This window comes from Anomaloglossus baeobatrachus, chromosome 6 (genome assembly GCF_048569485.1).
Source record: "Anomaloglossus baeobatrachus isolate aAnoBae1 chromosome 6, aAnoBae1.hap1, whole genome shotgun sequence".
Taxonomy (NCBI): domain Eukaryota; kingdom Metazoa; phylum Chordata; class Amphibia; order Anura; family Aromobatidae; genus Anomaloglossus; species Anomaloglossus baeobatrachus.
In genome coordinates this window covers 71,823,606-71,842,158 of record NC_134358.1, presented here as the reverse complement: position 1 = coordinate 71,842,158, position 18,553 = coordinate 71,823,606, and the positions used below count along the sequence as shown (strand labels likewise).

General features: G+C 46.3%; 1 protein-coding gene across 1 annotated transcript; it reads right to left on the bottom strand.

Annotated features, from left to right (window-relative positions):
* Window positions 1-6,234: 6,234 nt before the first annotated feature.
* On the bottom strand, window positions 6,235-18,047 carry KLF10 (KLF transcription factor 10). The gene is made up of 4 exons (XM_075353031.1): window positions 17,920-18,047; window positions 12,037-12,267; window positions 10,688-11,525; window positions 6,235-9,061 (listed from the first exon to the last, which is right to left on the bottom strand). Exons 2-4 carry the CDS (start codon window positions 12,265-12,267, stop codon window positions 8,802-8,804), a joined length of 1,329 nt encoding a protein of 442 aa, XP_075209146.1. The 5' UTR covers window positions 17,920-18,047; the 3' UTR covers window positions 6,235-8,801.
* Window positions 18,048-18,553: the final 506 nt, after the last annotated feature.

Here is an 18,553-nt window from a genome sequence, read left to right as displayed (position 1 = left end):
AATCCTGTGAAATAACTCATCCGTTGAGTCCATTGACAGCTTCAGTGGCAACGACGGACCTGGCGGATTTGAAACGACTGAAGTGTGAAAGTAGCCCAATTCTTTTTGAAGGCTGAGCCCCGATCACCCAAGCAGTTTAATTGACAGCTTCGGGCATCCCTCCTTTGTGCTGCTGAGATCTCAGTACAAAAAAAGCAAAGGGGGAAGGGATTGCCATAAGCCCACTAAGAACCATAAATGAAGAAGTAAAGAAAATGGCTGCAATAGGGATCAACATAAATTAATAAGTTTATTGAAAAACTTCAAAAAGCACACTAACAATAAAAACCAGAAATAAAAAACACTCTCATTATATTAATCTGTATGTAGGGGTGGCCTTTGCTCTATTGCGGACAGGTCCTGTGTTTTTGAACCTTAGGGGGTTTTTATTTCTGGTTTTAATGGTTTTTATTGTTAGTGTGTTTTTTTTCCAGTTTTTCAATAAACTTATTCATTTATGGTGATCCCTGTTGTAGCCCATTTCTTTGCTTCTTCTCTCTTGAGATCTCAATACAAGTTACAGCTGTCAGTCAGACTGGGTGGTTGAAGATGTCATGTCACCACTGGGGGGGTCTCAGTGATTCACGGACTGGCCGTGGATTTCCTGACCCAAGTGTTATCCTCGCAGGGTGAGCGCTGTGTATTAGTGGGTCCACTGGACTGAAGGTACCATTCACTTGCCTGGGGGAGCAAACTGCACCGACCCCTGAGTCTTCACTACTGCCACCAAAGGTGGCAGCAGGTACACACGCTGACCACCGGCAGAGGGCAGCCCCAGGGGATCTGTGGTACCCCAGCAGCTGGCGCCATGGACACAGTACAGTCTCTGGAAGAAGCAGCCCCAGCAGCAGGCAAAGTAGTGGATCCATCCGGGATGGATGGATGTGGCAGCAGCGGCCGCGTGGATACTTGTGATAGCTTGTATCGTGGCAGACAGCCGGCGTAGGTTGTCGTAGCAGTAGATAAGGAATACACTGTAACAGATGTACAAGTCAGCAGCAGAAAGAAACACAATATCAAGAGCAGCAGTAGCAGCACTGAGCACCTGAGAACTAGCAATGTTAGTAACTCATCGCCCAGGCACTGCCCTTAGGGGAAAGATGCATTAAGTACCTGCAACCTCTCAGCTGACCTGAGAGGCACTTCTGGGTCAGGGTACGCTGGCCCTTTAAGAAAAGAGATGTAGCCGCGCGCACACCCTTCGGGCAGAACCATCAAGCCTGTGATGTACACACAGGCTCCAGGAGGCAGTGGCATGGACCTGGGCCGGGGCAGCCACAGCATGATGTCCGGGCAGGTGAGGGTACCGATGTCCCCGCCGGGGGAAAGGGGTAGGACAGCACGGGAGCACCAGTATGGGCGTTACACCGAACTTGAGAGCCTCACAGTTTAGTTCGGCAACGCCCCAATGAGCTTCTCCTAGTGCAGCTCCAGGTGACAGACTGGACTCTTGTAATCGGAGAGACCTGTCAATCACTTGGAGTGGTCTGGGAAAAAATAGTTGGGGTGGCATTGGATTAGTCTCATCTCTGGCTGTGGTCCTTGGCTAGATCATGCAACTACTAGAGCGTGCTCATTGACGGATTCTCAATTAAGCCATTCTGCTCCCAGTAACAAACAGAGTAGTATTGAGGCTACAACAGAAAAATGGTGCAACTTTTTTTTAATGAAACCCAATTACAAAATTATATTGTCCCTTTAAGCCTAAATTCATTAATTTTTAAATTGCAGAAAGTTTTCAAAACTTACTACAATTATAATCTCTTTAATTTCATCATCTGTTTTTACTTCTTGCTTCACTGGCGTCCAGCACGCAGGGGTTGTATGACCTACTTGTTCTGAGATGTGTTTACAATTGATAGTGAATTGGTTTGTGTACAAACTGTGCACAATGTTTGATTGCAGGGTGTCTATAATTAGGACATTTTGTGCATTGCAGACATTAATACTGAGAGTTATGCCATGGTGCATATGTGCCTGCCAGCTTCTGACAGGCGGAAACGGCCCATGGTTATGTACATTGCTCACGTACTAAATAATGGAGGAACTTTGTGTTCTCACAGCTCATTTCACCTAACGTAACAGGGTACTGCAGCACAGTGCACTCCTAACAGTATAATGCCTATATGCCCCAATAATTGTCATGCATGCTTTACAACTGCATAGCCCCCATAGAACAAGCGACATTGCCCTGAACAAGTGTAAGCCAAACTGTACAGTAAGTGCAGAGCTGTTGCACCTGCAAGAGTCAGCAACATTGCCCCTTGAAGTGCAGCCATAGTGGTCATAGAATAACACCAGCATCTCTGAACACATAAGAGTGTCAAAAATGCACCCCAGACCATAGTTATACTCATCCTCCTCGCTCCAAGCCTCCTCTTTAGCTCTGGACACCATCAAAGTCTGGTCATTATGGCAAGGGCATTGATGTGCAGGCACTACCATGCTTCGGTACTCGTACCTAGTGATGAGCGGACACTACCATGCTCGAGTGCTCTGTACTCGTACCTAGTGTTGAGAGGCCACTACCATGCTTGGGTGCTCGGTATTCGCACCTAGTGATGAGCGGGCACTACCATGCTCGGGTGCTCAGTACAGGTAACTAGTGATGAGCGAACACTACCATTTTTGGGTGCTCGATACTTGTAACTAGTAATGGGCGAGCACTACCATGTTCGGGTGCTCGGTATTCGTACCTAGTGATGAGCGGGCACTACCATGCCTGGGTGCTCGGTACTCGTAACTAGTGATGAGCAGGTACTACCATGCTCAGGTGCTCAGTACTGGTAACTAGTGATGAGCCACTACCATGCTTGGGTGCTTGCTACTCGTAACTAGTGATGAGCGGGCACTACCATGCTCGGGTGCTCAGTACTCGTAACTAGTGATGAGCGTGCACTACCATGGTTGGATGCTCGTAAATAATGATGAGTGAGCACTACTGTGCTCGGAACTTGTACACAGCAGTTGGACGCTCTGACGAGCTTGACTCGTGTACGGAGTATAATGGAAGTCAATGAGGAACTCGGGCATTTTTCTGGGAAATCTTCTGAAAAGATGCTTGAGTTTCCCATTGACTTCCAATATACTCAGCAAAGGAATCCGAGCGTCCAACTGCTCGTCATGAGCACCCGAGCATGGTCGTGCCGCTCATCACTAGTTACGAGTAGCGAGCACCAGTGCATGGTAGCGCTCGCTCATCACTAGTAGGTAGATTTAGGGCACTTTGGCAAACCATATGATAATCTTCCTACTGGCAGTCCTCAACAAATTCATGAAACATTTCATCACTTTTCAACGGAATTCTGCTGTAAACCGGTTTGAAAGGTCTTAAAACTTCTGAGTAACTTATGGCATTTTTATGTCTTTGTCAAATTCCAACAACTTTTTCAAAAATTCGAGGGAGCTTAGCCTGGAGCACACGTGGTGATCACAGCTGCCAATTTATGCGTCAAAAGTGGTGTAAAAGTACTATAGAAATGTGTTCCAGCCAATTAATATTTCTTACGTTGAAGCATGGCAGCTCAAAGATGCATCAAATTCATTCAGAGGAGCACGCCTTCAAGGAATTCGGTGTATATTACTAGGGGCGGCACTGCAGCCTTGCAGTGTTGGGGTCCTGGGTTCAAATCCAACCAAGGACAACATCTGCAAGGAGTTTGAATGTTCGCACTTGTCCTTGTGCGCGTTTCCTCCGGGTTCTCCAGTGGTTTCCCACACTCCAAAGACATACTGATAAGGAATTTAGATTGTGAGCCTCAATGGGGACAGTGTTGCTGATGTATGTAAAGCGCTGTGGAATTAATGGTGCTATATAAGTGAATAAATATTATTACTCCAGTGCTCTCTTCCACAGATATGCCCCGATTCATCAGGACTGGTGATTTTGTGGATAACACTTGTATCTTTGATAGACTATGGGGCCATTCAGATGTCCGTGACACATGTCTCAGCGATATATCCGATTTTGATATGAGGGGTCGGATTAAAAGTTGGCAATACAAGTCTATGGGTCCATGCAAAAAAAAAAACCCAGACCACAGTTGGATGACATCAGATTTTGGTCCGATTTTCACGGACAATAAGAATGGAGAAAGTGGAGAATATTTACAGTTATTTCTCCACGTATGAGAAAATTTTACGACACTTGTACCATGCTCTGATCAAAATAATGGGTCCTTTTCTCTTGAAAGTGGAAAAATCATGTGTGTGAATGAAGCCTTAAGGCCTAAGCCACACGGCGAGAAAATCGGTGCGAGTGGAGTGCGATAAAACATCGCATTCCCCTCGGACCAATTCTAGCCTGTGTGACAGCACACATGAGCGATTATTTTCTCAGCCCTAATCGGACCGAGAAAACAATCGCAGAATGCTGCGATTGTAATCCGAGACTCTTTCTCTCGCACCCATTCAAGTGAATGGGGCGAGAGAAAAATCGCACTGCACTCGCGGTACACCGGTGTACCGTGCGTGCAGAGCGAGAATGTCTATAGCCGGCTACACAGGCGAGAGGGAGAGAAATCCCTCCCTCCCCTCCCCTCCTGAGTGCCGGCCCGCCCCCCGCAGCTGAGGTCTGCTCGCACGCACGGACCTCAGTTGCAAGGACACAAGCATGAGACTCGGCTCTGCTGTACTGCCAGCACGAGCCGAGTCTCATGCAACGGGATCGCAGTAGTCCCCGTGTGGCCCCAGCCTAAGGGGGCTTTACACGCTACAATATTGTTAATGATTTATCGTCGGGGTCACGTCGTTAGTGACGCACATCCGGTGTCATTAACGATATCGCAGCGTGTGACACTTTTGTGCGACCTAAAACGAACCCAAAAGCGTCCAAAATCATTTGCCACGGAGAGGTCGTCCTAAAACAAAAAAAAAAAAAAACGTTCTATACTAATTAACGATGTTGTTCCTCGTTCCTGTGGCAGCACACATCGCTGTTTATGACACCACAGGAGCGAGGAACATCTCCTTACCTGCCTCCACCGGCAATGCGGAAGGAAAGGGTGGGCGGGATGTTACGTCCCGCTCATCTCCGCCCCTCCGCTTCTATTGGACGCCTGCCGTGAGACGGGGGTGCGCGATTTTGTGTGCGACGGGCAGCATTTTGCCCGTGTCGCACAAACGATGGGGGCGGGTACGCACGCTAGCGATATCAGTATCGATATCGCAGCGTGTAAATTCCACTTTAGGGTACAAGCTGATACACTGAGTTTTCCCCAGTGACAGATTTACCTATAGACACATTAGGCCAATACTTCAGTCTTAAAAAAATATAAAGAAATGTTCTCTCTGCTCTTCCTTCTGATCTAAACCTTTTATCAGTTTTCATGTGCAAACAAGCGTCTTATTTCTGGATAATCAAATGTTGGATTAAAGGAATTTCATGGTACATGTGATTAAACACCCTGTATATAGTATCGCTCAATGTAGTAGTAAGTTGTAGTAAGAAAAGCTGCAGTCCGCTAATCAATGATACAAAATTGTTCTTTTATTTCTTTAAGTGTATAAAGTACAACATATCAAATACTGTGCAAAAAAAGTGAAATGGTCACATAAAATGTCCCTTCAGTAAATGGAAGCTTTAGAGTGTAATATCTGAGAAATGGCCATTGCTTTATATACCTACTTGTTTGCAGTAATTGCAAGTGGCCATTTTTTTTTTTTTTTACATTTTTTGGTATATAGCCCGCCGGATGCATAAACATGCAACATATATATATAAAAAAATACTAATTATTAATAAATGTATTTATCTATTAATAGCAATTCAAATAAGTATACATGAAATATTATGACATATATATATATATATATATATATATATATATATATATATTATATTACTTCTAATTATTATTGATATATTTCTAAGAATTAAAAGTATATATATATAATACTTTTAATTCTTAGAAATATATCAATAATAATTAGGAGTAATATATATATATTATATATACTTGTTTAATTATTATTTATATATAATTAAAAGTATTATATACATATCTATTAGTCATAATATTGTTTAATACTCATCTGTTATTAATAAATATATGTATTAATAATTACAAAGTATTATATATATATATATATATATATATATATATATATATATATATATATATATATATATATATATATATATATATATATATATATATATATATATATATATATATATATATATATATATAGGTCTTAATGCACATTATTAAATATTACCTCTTTACAAAAAGCTACATCCACATCAGTTCCCTGTCCACATCTTTACAGACATTTGTGACCAAAGTGCAGTTCAAAGACGAAAGAAAAAAAAACAAAAAAAACAAAGACAAGTGAGAGGAAAAAAAAAAAAAGATGCACTTTAAGCAACTGAAACCTGCAGCTTCTTCTCTTACATTAGTACATCAAACTAAGTAGTAATGAATTTAGTAAACATTCGGAGGGGCTGGAAATGTTACCTCGGCCCCTAGAAGATGTCATAGATGCTGACATGAAGCTCTGCAGTCAGCGATAATAAAGCCCATATAGGCGTGAACGCATGTATTTCGTACACGCAAATAATGCTACATAAAAGTAACAACTATAAATTGTCCTACGGTATGCATAGTCACACATTTTTTTTTTTTCTTTTTGCAAAAATTCCAGTGTCCACCGTCTGGGTTCTCACACGGAAGTATAGGACGGAGATATAAGACTTTGAGCTGGTCAAACCCCCGGGTGCCAGAGTCAGTGCACTTATATGAAGGGAATGGATTCGTACAAGCCGTCTGTAGCTCCGGTCAAACGTTAAAGAGTGCAAAAAAAAAGTAAAATAATAATAATCTCACACATCCTGTAAAAAGAATTTTATAGATTTGTTTTTACTTAAGAATCAGTGCCAAGATGTAATACCACACACAGCCGGTGGACGACAGTGGCACTGTTTCCAAAAGAAATACATTTTATTATTTTTTTTTTTTAATCCTTGAATTCCATTTTAAGAACTTACAGAATACCGTATTTTTCGGAATATAAAATGCACTTTTCCTTCTGAAAAATTTTGAAGGAAAATGAGGGGTGCATCTTACTTTCCGAATGCAGCTTACCGTTGGTGATGGAGCGGAGTCACAAGAGGCAGGGGAGATGCTACGGGCGGTGCGGTTCAGGCTGCCATTCTGAAAATGTCGGCGGTGTTGGCTTTAAATAGTAGAGTCAGCGCATGCGCAGATGGCGCTCTCGGCTCAAGATCTCATCTGCGCACAAGCCTCCTCCGGCCCATTAATCTCTCAGCAGTGGACAGAATGAAAATTTTACCCGGAAGTGGCGCCTTGTGCAGATGAAATGTTAGAAAAGAAAATGAAAAGGGAGGGCACCACCCCTAAGTGTGATCTCCTAGGTACAAAACAACATGTGGGAACAAAAAAGAAAGAAGAGTGTACCTAAAAAATTTGGATCAGCACAGAATATGAAATCTTGGCTTATCTTTGAGCGGATAGCTCAATCTGCGCAGGCGCTGACTCCGGATGCCATTTCTTTGAAGCCCACACCGCCAACAGTTTGTGGATGTTCCTCCTGCCTCTGCAGTGAGCATCTGCAGCGTCGCCCTACGCCACCACCGCCCCTGCTTTCTGTGATGCCGCTCCACCACCGCTACCGCCCCACCTCCGGTAAGACACCACCGGATTATAAGACGAAAGCCCATATCCCCCCCCCTCTAAATTTGGGATGCGTCTTATAAAACGAAAAATACAGTAACTAAAGAGGAGCAGGTTATATTTGCAGCACTGTGCACTTTTTCAAGTGCTTCTGGGCCCCCTCTAGTGATCTCCAGGCCTCTCCTGCAACGTTATGATGTGTCAGACTTGGGGTGATGCTGTTTGGGCCTGGTAATCGCAGGAGTCGCCCTGGATGTCGGCATTTGCGGAAATGACCTGGACATCGCATCAAGGTCCTGCACATTTTTTTTTTTTTGCTCCACTGCACTAAAGACAGATCTAGATATCTAAACCATGTCAGTATCCTTCATTTAGTGCATAGGCTGCCAACTGGAATGGCATCATGATGCCCAATGACTTGGGTTTAGTGATGTCACGGGGACATAAATCCTATTCCTGCGCTGTCAAAAGGGGCAAAATTATGCAAAACACAATAAAAAGAAGCTATAAATGGAGATCTCCATTAAATTAAATATCCTACATCTCTTATTTTTGGTAAGCTGGAGATCTCATAAAATCTGTATCATTCCTGAGAGTAACGTTGACACAATGAAAAGTATAGCTTGTGTTTTCATCACTACGATCTCTATTGACACCTATGAATAGCGTGTTAATGGCATTAGCATATCCGGTGCATATTAACTTAAAGTGTTAGTAAGTCGGGCACTGGTTACTAGTCAGTGTGGGCTCTACGTAGCCCGACGTTATGTCAGCGGATGGCTAACCAGTGCGGTAACGTTAGGTTAAGTCTTTCCTCGACTAGCCGACATAACGTTGCAAGCAGTGTACATATTTACGCCTCGTATCACCCTGGTCACATTGTGTTCTCGATAGCTCTGCATAAAAACGATCTGCACTCAACATATTTTTAACAATGCAGAAAAAGACAAATTATAGGAACCAGAGTCCTCGTCAAAAGTCTACCATTCTTTCACGGGCCGCACTTCCTTCTGGAGAAAGGTGGCTCGAACCAGACTCACATCCATAACGGCGAGGACGTGATCTTTCATCATGGTCGGCACCATGACCACTTTTAACCCCCGAGAGATGTAAGCTCTGCGGGTGCCTTCACTGGACAGGCGCTGAGGCCTGGGGCATGGCGATGTCGCTCAGCCTGCTCACTTCCATCTGCCAAGTAGGGAGCTTTTTTGTTGATAGGTGGCGCCGCGTGTGCTTGGTCAGGTGATCGCTGCGCATGAACCGACGGTCACACTTTGGACAGGCAAACTTCTTCTCTCCTGTGTGCGTGCGCCGGTGCCGAGACAGTTCATCAGAGCGGGCAAATTTTCTTTCACAGCCTTCCCAGCTACAGGTGAAGGGTTTTTCTCCTGCGAGAAAATAAAAATGAGAATTATAGCAAGCTGAATACACATAAGGGCCGCGATTAACTTTATTTTGCAGATGTGAAAACCATCAAATCAGGGTAAAAGATGTTGTTCCATTACGACGCCCTGTCTGTATGCCCTAATGGAGGAAATTAACTATGCTCTGGACCCCTGATGTGTAAGGCCAGGTCCAGACTGGCTTAAAGATGACCAACCACCAGGATTTTCACATATAAACTAACGACAATGCTATATTGGAGCTATCATGCTGATTCTATACATACCTTTAGTTGTGAGATCGGATGTATACTTTCTGAAATACAGGCAAGTTTGTGTTGTACACTGTTGATTGATAGGTGCTGCAGAATGTCTAATAAGTGGGTCGGTTTTGCTAGTTATTCCTGCCCCTGTCTGTCTGCCTGTCCTTCCTCCTTCTGTAATAACAGAGATAGGGGAGGAAGGACAGGCAGGCAGAGGCAGGAATAACTGGCAAAACCGACCCACCTATTAGATATTCTATAGCTGCTATCAATCAAATAACAGTGCATTTCACAAACTTTACTTGCCTGTATATCAGAAACTATACATCCGATCTCACACCTAAAAGGTATGTATAGAATCAGCATGATAGCATCAGTATAGCACTGGCTTTAGTTTATATAGGAAAATCCTGGTGGTTGGTCATCTTTATTTCTGTCAGCAATACCTGGACCACAGGTTCTCCTGACCTCAACGTACAGCCTTATATGTGTCTGAGGCTATAAGTTGGGTCAGGAGACCTGTGTTTAGTCTGAATCCGGCTGAAGACAAAGTGCAGCGTTCCCTATGGAGGGCTCGCTGCAATTGTGTTAAATAGTTTCCCATTTAGATGAATTAGTGCCCTGTAATACCTCATTTCTCCTGATGTAGCCACAGTAGCAGCTGCCTGAAATTGCCACCCGCGATAACGACTTATTGACAGGGATTTTGAAAGGGAAAACCATTTAAAGGGGATTCCCAGGCTTAAAAACAAATATATATGGTTGCTTTCTTACAGAAACAGCACCACCCCTGAATACTGGTTGTGTGTTGTATGGCATCCCAGCTCCATCCACTTCAATTGGGGAAAAAAAAAACAAAAAAAAAAAAAACCCCCCAAAACACAGCCATGTTTTTCTAATCATCGACAACCTCTTTAAACATGGTGCTATAAAACAACAAACAAACCTGCAAACTGCATCCACAAAAAAATAAACATATAATTTTTTATTTAGTAAAAATAATATATATTTTTCAGTGAAAAAATGTAAACTGGCTTCCTGAAATACTCTGGCGCCTGACTTCCTGAAATACTCTGGAACCTGGCTTCCTGAAATACTCTGAAACCTGGCTTCCTGAAATACTCTGGAACCTGGCTTCCTGAAATACTCTGGAACCTGGCTTCCTGAAATACTCTGGAACCTGGCTTCCTGAAATACTCTGGAACCTGGCTTCCTGAAATACTCTGGAACCTGGCTTCCTGAAATACTCTGGAACCTGGCTTCCTGAAATACTCTGGAACCTGGCTTCCTGAAATTCTTTATGCCACTTCCAATATCAGGAGCTATTGCCCATGGTGAAGACTAATGAAATTTGACGCTGGCTTCTTACCTGTGTGCGTTCTCATATGTGCCTTTAAATGGGAGCTCTTGAAGTAAGTCTTCCCACACCCGGGCTGGCTGCAGATATGACTTCTAATTCGCGAGGTGTCGAGTTGCGAGGAGACTTTTCCGTCTGAAGGCGCAATCCCTGGTGCAGGTGCAATTGGTGAGAGTCGATGACTGCCGGACAATACAGTCTTTGTACTCTGGATTATAGGCTGGGGCATTACAATCATCACTGCCCCTTTTGGCACTTGTGCTCCCATGTAAAACAAAGGATGCATGACTGCCGGGGGCTGGGCAGGAGAGTTTGCGACTACTGTGGTCACCATGGAATTGCTAGAAGAGAAGGGAACCATCTGGCACAACACTGGCACCTGTGACATGGCACTGGCAGGCAATGGAGCGGACACAAGCATTGGTGGGGATGGGATTTGCTTTGGAATAAGGCTAGCATCAGAATTTGCTTTGCCATTGCAATTTGGGGCACCGGTCGGAGAGTTATTACGTACGGGGAGGACGACGTGCGGCATCTGCGTTTCAGTCTTGATCGGCTCAAACTTATTTTCACTGACGCCAGGCGAGGATTTCGGCTGAATATTGCAGCTTGGCATCGGACGGTCACAATTCTTTGGAGAAGAGACTGGATGCTGATTGTAGAGCTGAGCATCTGCGGTGTGCCGGATGACGCTGGTCACCTGGGCTTTCGGTTGGGTCGGGCCTAGAGGACTGTGGCCCATACCGGCAGTAGACCTGTTCTTCTCAGTGGTTGGTACTGAATACGGAGAGGTGATGCCGGGGGAATGAGCCATCTCGAATTCAGACGGGCTGTACGGTGGGGTCAGGCACTGAAAAGGCAAAAGAGGAATTGTGAGTGCATCTGACAAGTCTAAGGAAATGTGCAATTAACTAAATAAAGACTTTGTCTTTGTATTTTCTTTTATATAATCAGAATTTTTCATAAATAATCATCAAGGCTGCACAGGAAAGGCCCTAATTATTATTGCATTTTTTTCTGCCTTTTTGGCCCGTTTTTCATTTATGATCAGGTTAGGTTTATGATCCAGAATTAGAAAAGTCCCAGATTTCTTTAAAACTTAATATTTAATGCTATATTCAAATCTGTATACAAGTAACGGACCCACGCGTTTCGGCAGGTAGCCTTAATCATGGTATGCTCACTATAGGGAACAATTTATTAACCCTGTGCTGCATTTTTAAGCAAGAAAATATCAACCAATATCTGAAAAACAATACTATAAAATGTGATTGGATGAATTCGGCCCCATATTCTTGTAATGTGGCTTCGACAATCACATTTTTCATAAAACAAAAAACAACCAAGCAGCGCACACTTACAAAGGCCGGCATGGTGCCGCTGAACTCCGCCGTGGTCAGGTTATCTTCTCCTTCCGAGAAGTCGGATGCCGGGGTGATCGGTCTCAAATCCGAGTAACATTTGGTTGCCGTCTTCCAGCGATTGCTCATGTACATAAGAGCCTCCACAGCTTCAAAGTCACCTTTCTCTGGAGCAGATTTCCAGGAGGAGCTACCATAGGGATAATTTCCAATAACTTCCATTTTACTCATCTATTATAAAAGAGAAAAACAAAACAAAAAAAATATTTACTTGTAAGACGAGGACTTTAATATCACGCGTCAGCAGCTGTTCCCGTTTAGGGCGTGTCACCACAGTGCGGTTATATTGTGGTTCGGCGTTTTGCTGCAGCGGTATAACAGGTGCAAAGAAACACAAGTGTAAATAATCCATACAACTCCTCTAACATTGGGTGAGGGGGAGAAATTGGTGCGATCCGACCCTTCACTAGAACAGCACCCTCCTATGATCCGCTAAGACTAAGGATTGGTGACTTTCAGCAATGGTGAAACTACAAATCCCAGCAGAAGGAAACTGGCTTCAAGTTGGGAGTTGTAGTTTAACAACAGCCCCTAAAGTGGTGAAATCCCTGCCTTAGATGATCCCATAGTGACCTCGCGATCCCCCACTATCCTCCATACAGCTGTGCAGGTCCCTCACCGCTGATCGTATGCAGCCATCAGACCGGCGGGGACCCAGGCAGCAATGCAGAGGAGCAGCAGGGACCCAGGCAGCAGTGCAGAGGAGCAGCAGGGACCCAGGCAGCAGTGCAGAGGAGCAACAGGGACCCAGGCAGCAATGCAGAGGAGCAGCAGGGACCCAGGCAGCAGTGCAGAGGAGCAGCAGGGACCCAGGCAGCAATGCAGAGGAGCAGCAGGGACCCAGGCAGCAGTGCAGAGGAGCAACAGGGACCCAGGCAGCAATGCAGAGGAGCAGCAGGGACCCAGGCAGCAATGCAGAGGAGCAACAGGGACCCAGGCAGCAATGCAGAGGAGCAGCAGGGACCCAGGCAGCAGTGCAGAGGAGCAGCAGGGACCCAGGCAGCAGTGCAGAGGAGCAGCAGGGACCCAGGCAGCAGTGCAGAGGAGTAGCAGGGACCAGTAGGTTAGTGTACCGGAGGGGACCCAGGCAGCAATGCAGAGGAACAGCAGGGACCGGTGAGTGTACTGGTGGGGACCCAGGCAGCAGTGCAAAGGAGCAGCAGTTACCGGTAGGTGAGTGTACCCGCAAGGACATAGGCAGCAGTGCAGAGGAGCAGCAGGGACCGGCAGGTGAGTGTACTGGCAGGGACCCTGGCAGCAGTGCAGAGGAGCAGCAGGGTCCGGCAGGTGAGTGTACTGACAGGGACCCTGGCAGCGGTGCAGAGGAGCAGCAGGGTCCGGCAGGTGAGTGTACTGACAGGGACCCTGGCAGCGGTGCAGAGGAGCAGCAGGGACCGGCAGGTGAGTGTATTGGCAGGGACCCTAGCAGCAGCAGGGATCGGTAGGTGAGTATACTGGTGGGGATCCAGGCAGCAGCAGGGACCGGCAGGTGAGTGTACCGGCGGGGATCCAGGCAGCAGCAGGGATCGGTAGGTGAGTATACTGGTGGGGATCCAGGCAGCAGTGCAGAGGAGCAGCAGGGACCGGCAGGTGAGTGTACTGGCAGAGACCCTAGCAGCAGCAGGGATCGGTAGGTGAGTATACTGGTGGGGATCCAGGCAGCAGCAGGGACCGGCAGGTGAGTGTACCGGCGAGGTTCCAGGCAGCAGTGCCCACTTGTTTTTATTGAAACATTTGTCTTCTCTGTGCTGTGTTGCTCCATCACCTCCTGCAGGATGAGCCACCTGAGAGTCGATCAGCGAGCTCCTTCTGACACCGGTATGGGAGAGTCTGTCTTTTTCTCAGCTCCTCTCGGCTGATTTATGACCAGAGGTGAATGTGCTGGGAAACAACTTGTCTGCAAAATCCGAACGGTGTAAAATTTTAATGAAACCCAACTGCAAAAGAATTTTTTTTAGCCTCAAATAAATAAACACCTGTCCTCCCGACATTGGGGCGTGGAGACAGCAGTGCCGTTCGGTGAAATCGGCCATTGACAGGTACTGCCCGGCATTATTACAATAGGACTTGACAATAATACTCGCTGAGCGTGTACCAGTTGCCTCTGGTGCCCTTGTGAGGGTTATTACATGGTCCTTTATGTCTGGACGTCCCCTTTAGGGCTCCGTGCACATTATACATGTCTGTTGCATGCTGTAATGTCCCATACTAGAGCTGTGTACAGGGTTTATCACTGGCAGGACATGCTGGGACTTGTAGTGTGGGTATTTATATCAGCGCTTTCTATGGGACACGTGCACACTTGGTCACCTCAGGATGTAACCTAACCTCTACCCCCGCCCTAGTGGGCGCGCGGCCAGCAGCGGCGGCCCCGTACACGCGCGCGCCCCGGGGATTACTGCGTGACGTCACGTCAGCCTTTGTGTGTTATTCTCACACACGCCTTCCTTCCTCCCCTCCCTCAGTTACACAAACACACCGCCCCAGCCAATCAACGCTTTCGCCGACGCCCATTGGCTACAAACAATTCTACTAGTTGGCGCCGCGATTGGTCAGCGGTCTCTGGGGCGTACACGTGCAGGAAGCGTGATCAGCTGCTGCCTCACAGCCCTCAGGAAGCGTGAACTCCGCCACCCGCTCTCCGTTACCTTTCACCTAGTTTCTGTCAGGGGCGCGCCCCCGCCGCACGTGCACGTGATATTACATACACTAACGACGCCTGCGCGTACACCGTCCGCAGTCGTTATCACAGGTAATGTCTGTTATAAAATCACCGGAGAAATTTAGTGGGGGGGACTGGGGAGGGGAGGCCAGCTCCGCTCACTCCTGCCTATGGCTAAAGCTTACCAGCCAAACTGCCCTGGACAGTGGCATCATTGTATCATATACGTCATCACATGGGAAAATGTGCATTAGCAACCTATGGCAGCAGCAACCTATGGCAGCACTACAATTCCCAGCATGCACTGGAGGCTGGAAAACATCAGATATGCCCCTGTATCATCACTGAGTCTGGCAGGACTACAACTCCCAGCATGCACTGGAGGCTGCTGCAAAACATCAAATACAATATATCCACTATTTACTAATATAAGGCCGTGCACCCCCACAATCATCTGCACTATTTACTAATATAAGGCCGTGCACCCCCACAATCATCTGCACTATTTACTAATATAAGGCAGTGCACCCCCACAATCATCTGCACTATTTACTAATATAAGGCCGTGCACCCCCACAATCATCTGCACTATTTACTAATATAAGGCAGTGCACCCCCACAATCATCTGCACTATTTACTAATATAAGGCCGTGCACCCCCACAATCATCTGCACTATTTACCAATATAAGGCCGTGCACCCCCACAATCATCACTATTTACCAATATAAGGCCGTGCACCCCCACAATCATCTGCACTATTTACTAATATAAGGCCGTGCACCCCCACAATCATCTGCACTATTTACTAAGACTGTGCACCCCCCACAATCATCTCTATTTACTAATATAAGGCCGTGCACCCCCCACAATCTGCACTATTTACTAATATAAGGCCGTGCACCCCCACAATCATCACTATTTACCAATATAAGGCCGTGCACCCCCACAATAATCTGCACTATTTACTAATATAAGGCCGTGCACCCCCCACAATCATCTGCACTATTTACTAAGACTGTGCACCCCCCACAATCATCTGCACTATTTACTAAGACTGCACCCCCCACAATCATCTCTATTTACTAATATAAGGCCGTGCACCCCCACAATCATCTCTATTTACTAATATAAGGCCATGTACCCCCACAATCATCTCTATTTACTAATAAGGCCGTGCACCCCCACAATCATCTCTATTTACTAATAAGGCCATGCACCCCCACAATCATGTGCATTATTTACTAATATAAGGCCATGCACCCCCACTATTTACTAATATAAGGCCGTTCACCCCCACAATCCTCACTATTTACTAATATAAGGCAGTGCACCCCCACAATCCTCACTATTTACTAATATAAGGCAGTGCACCCCCACAATCATCACTATTTACTAATATAAGGCCGTGCACCCCCACTATTTACTAATAAGGCCGTGCACCCCCACAATCATCTGCACCACCCCAGGGATCTGACAGGACTAAATCTCCCAGAATGACCTCACCCATCCAAGTGGGATAATGGTGGTTACTGATGAGAGCCCCCCCTTACAATCTTAGGCTAGGTTCGCACACTGCGTCTTTTTGACGCTGCGTTTGTGCGTTTTTGGCCGCACAAAAACGCACCTGCGTCAAAAAAACGCATAAAAAAACGCATGCGTTTTTGCCGCGATTTGGTGTGTTTTTGGCTGCGGTTTGCTGCGTTTTTGATCTTTGCGTTTTGCTGCGTTTTTCCAATGCATTGCATGAGGGGAAAACGCAGAAAAACGCAGGAAAGAACTGACATGTCCATTTTTTTTTTTAACTCAAAAACGCAGGTAAAAAAAACAGATGTGTGCGGACAGCAAAAATGAAAACTCATAGACTTTGCTGGGGAAGTAAAGTCCTGCAGTTTTAAGGCCAAAAACGCACCCGAAAAACGCGCAAAAACGCCGCAAAAAACGCACTGTGCGCACATAGCCTTACTGCCCCCTTTTTCGGTCCTCACCCAAGATTCTTGCAAGCAGTGTAATAAGAAGCCAATCACAAATCGTTTGGACAACTGTGATGTAAGGATTGGGGCAAATCTGTGGCGAGATGGATGGGATTGCATAGGGGGAATAGTGTGCAAAGTGGAATTTAACAGGATTCCTGAGCAGTGCCTGTGCTCGGTACCTCTGTGTCAGGGTGCTCTCACACTGATGTATAAAACAGACAAGTACATTGCATTCAGACCAGTGATAACCAATGAATCAGGTGAGATGAGTTTTTCCTCAATTCAAATCAGACTGAAGAAAAACAAATCTTATATTGGCCCAAACTCCCCATGGGTGCGAGACAAAACACTGATGTCACAGATCACGTGCAGTCCATTTTTTTTACAGATACATTACTATTCTGTACCACAGAACACTGTACATGGTCCTGTATGTAAATTACTAGAATAGCTGCTAAGAAAAAAATGCATTGTATATGGGTGCTGAGAGACAAAAATAAATTTACACACTTGCATAGCACTAACGACATATGAAATACCAATTGATTGAGACTGGGAACGGCTTGTTGTGTTTGTTTTTTTTGTTTATTTTAATACGCAGATGCAAGCAAACCCTGATGGGCAGTGTCTGTGCTCCCTGTCTCCCTGTGATGGGCAGTGTCTGTGCTCCCTGTCTCCCTGTGATGGGCAGTATCTGTGCTCCCTGTGATGGGCAGTGTCTGTGCTCCCTGTGATGGGCAGTGTCTGTGCTCCCTGTCTCCCTGTGATGGGCAGTGTCTGTGCTCCCTGTCTCCCTGTGATGGGCAGTGTCTGTGCTCCCTGTGATGGGCAGTGTCTGTGCTCCCTGTCTCCCTGTGATGGGCAGTGTCTGTGCTCCCTGTCTCCCTGTGATGGGCAGTGTCTGTGCTCCCTGTCTCCCTGTGATGGGCAGTGTCTGTGCTCCCTGTCTCCCTGTGATGGGCAGTGTCTGTGCTCCCTGTGATGGGCAGTGTCTGTGCTCCCTGTCTCCCTGTGATGGGCAGTGTCTGTGCTCCCTGTCTCCCTGTGATGGACAGTGTCTGTGCTCCCTGTCTCCCTGTGATGGGCAGTGTCTGTGCTCCCTGTCTCCCTGTGATGGGCAGTGTCTGTGCTCCGTTTGTCCCTGTGCTCCCTGTCTCCCTGTGATGAGCAGTGTCTGTGCTCGTACCTCTGTATGGGCAGTGTCTGTGCTCCTTTTCTCCGTGCTCTGGGCAGTGTCTGTGCTCCGTTTGTTCCTGTGCTGGGCAGTGCCTGTGTGATGAGCAGTATCCGTGCTCCTTGCTGTACACAGCTGCTCCATTCAGATAGTCCTGTTGCTCATGGAACGTAACCCGGGCGGGGAAAGCCTCAGCCAATCAGCGGCAAAGGTGTGTAAAGCGGCAGCCAATCAGCGTCCAGGCCGCACGTGATCAGCTGCTGCCGCTCGGCGTGGTTGCGCTGTAGTCAGTGCGTGGTCCAGGGCGGCCGGGAAGTCCCGTAGTGATGCGGCGGCTCCGGCATCCTCCGCACTGATCGGGGGCAGGAGCAGGGCCGGCCGGAGGCAGCGTGACTGAGCCGCACGTCTCATACTGCACTCACTCCCCTTCCCCCAACGAAGCCCACAGAATGCAGCGCAAGGACTAGATATGTAATCTCTTCTCCTGCAGCCTTTGTTCTCTGGGGGCATCAAGGGCACTGGTGTGTGTATATCTATGTATGTATGTATGTATGTATATATATATATATATATATATATATATATATATATATATATATATATATATATATATATATTAGTATATGTGCATTTTTGTTTTATTTTT

Bases quoted from the DNA above. Each gene is read 5' to 3' on its own strand.
- KLF10 (XM_075353031.1), bottom strand. From the start codon at position 12,267: ATGAGTAAAATGGAAGTTATTGGAAATTATCCCTATGGTAGCTCCTCC. The intron at 11,526-12,036 runs GTAAGTGTGCGC...TTGCCTTTTCAG, and splicing joins GCGGCACCATGCCGGCCTTT to TGCCTGACCCCACCGTACAG. The intron at 9,062-10,687 runs GTAAGAAGCCAG...ATTTTCTCGCAG, and splicing joins ACATATGAGAACGCACACAG to GAGAAAAACCCTTCACCTGT.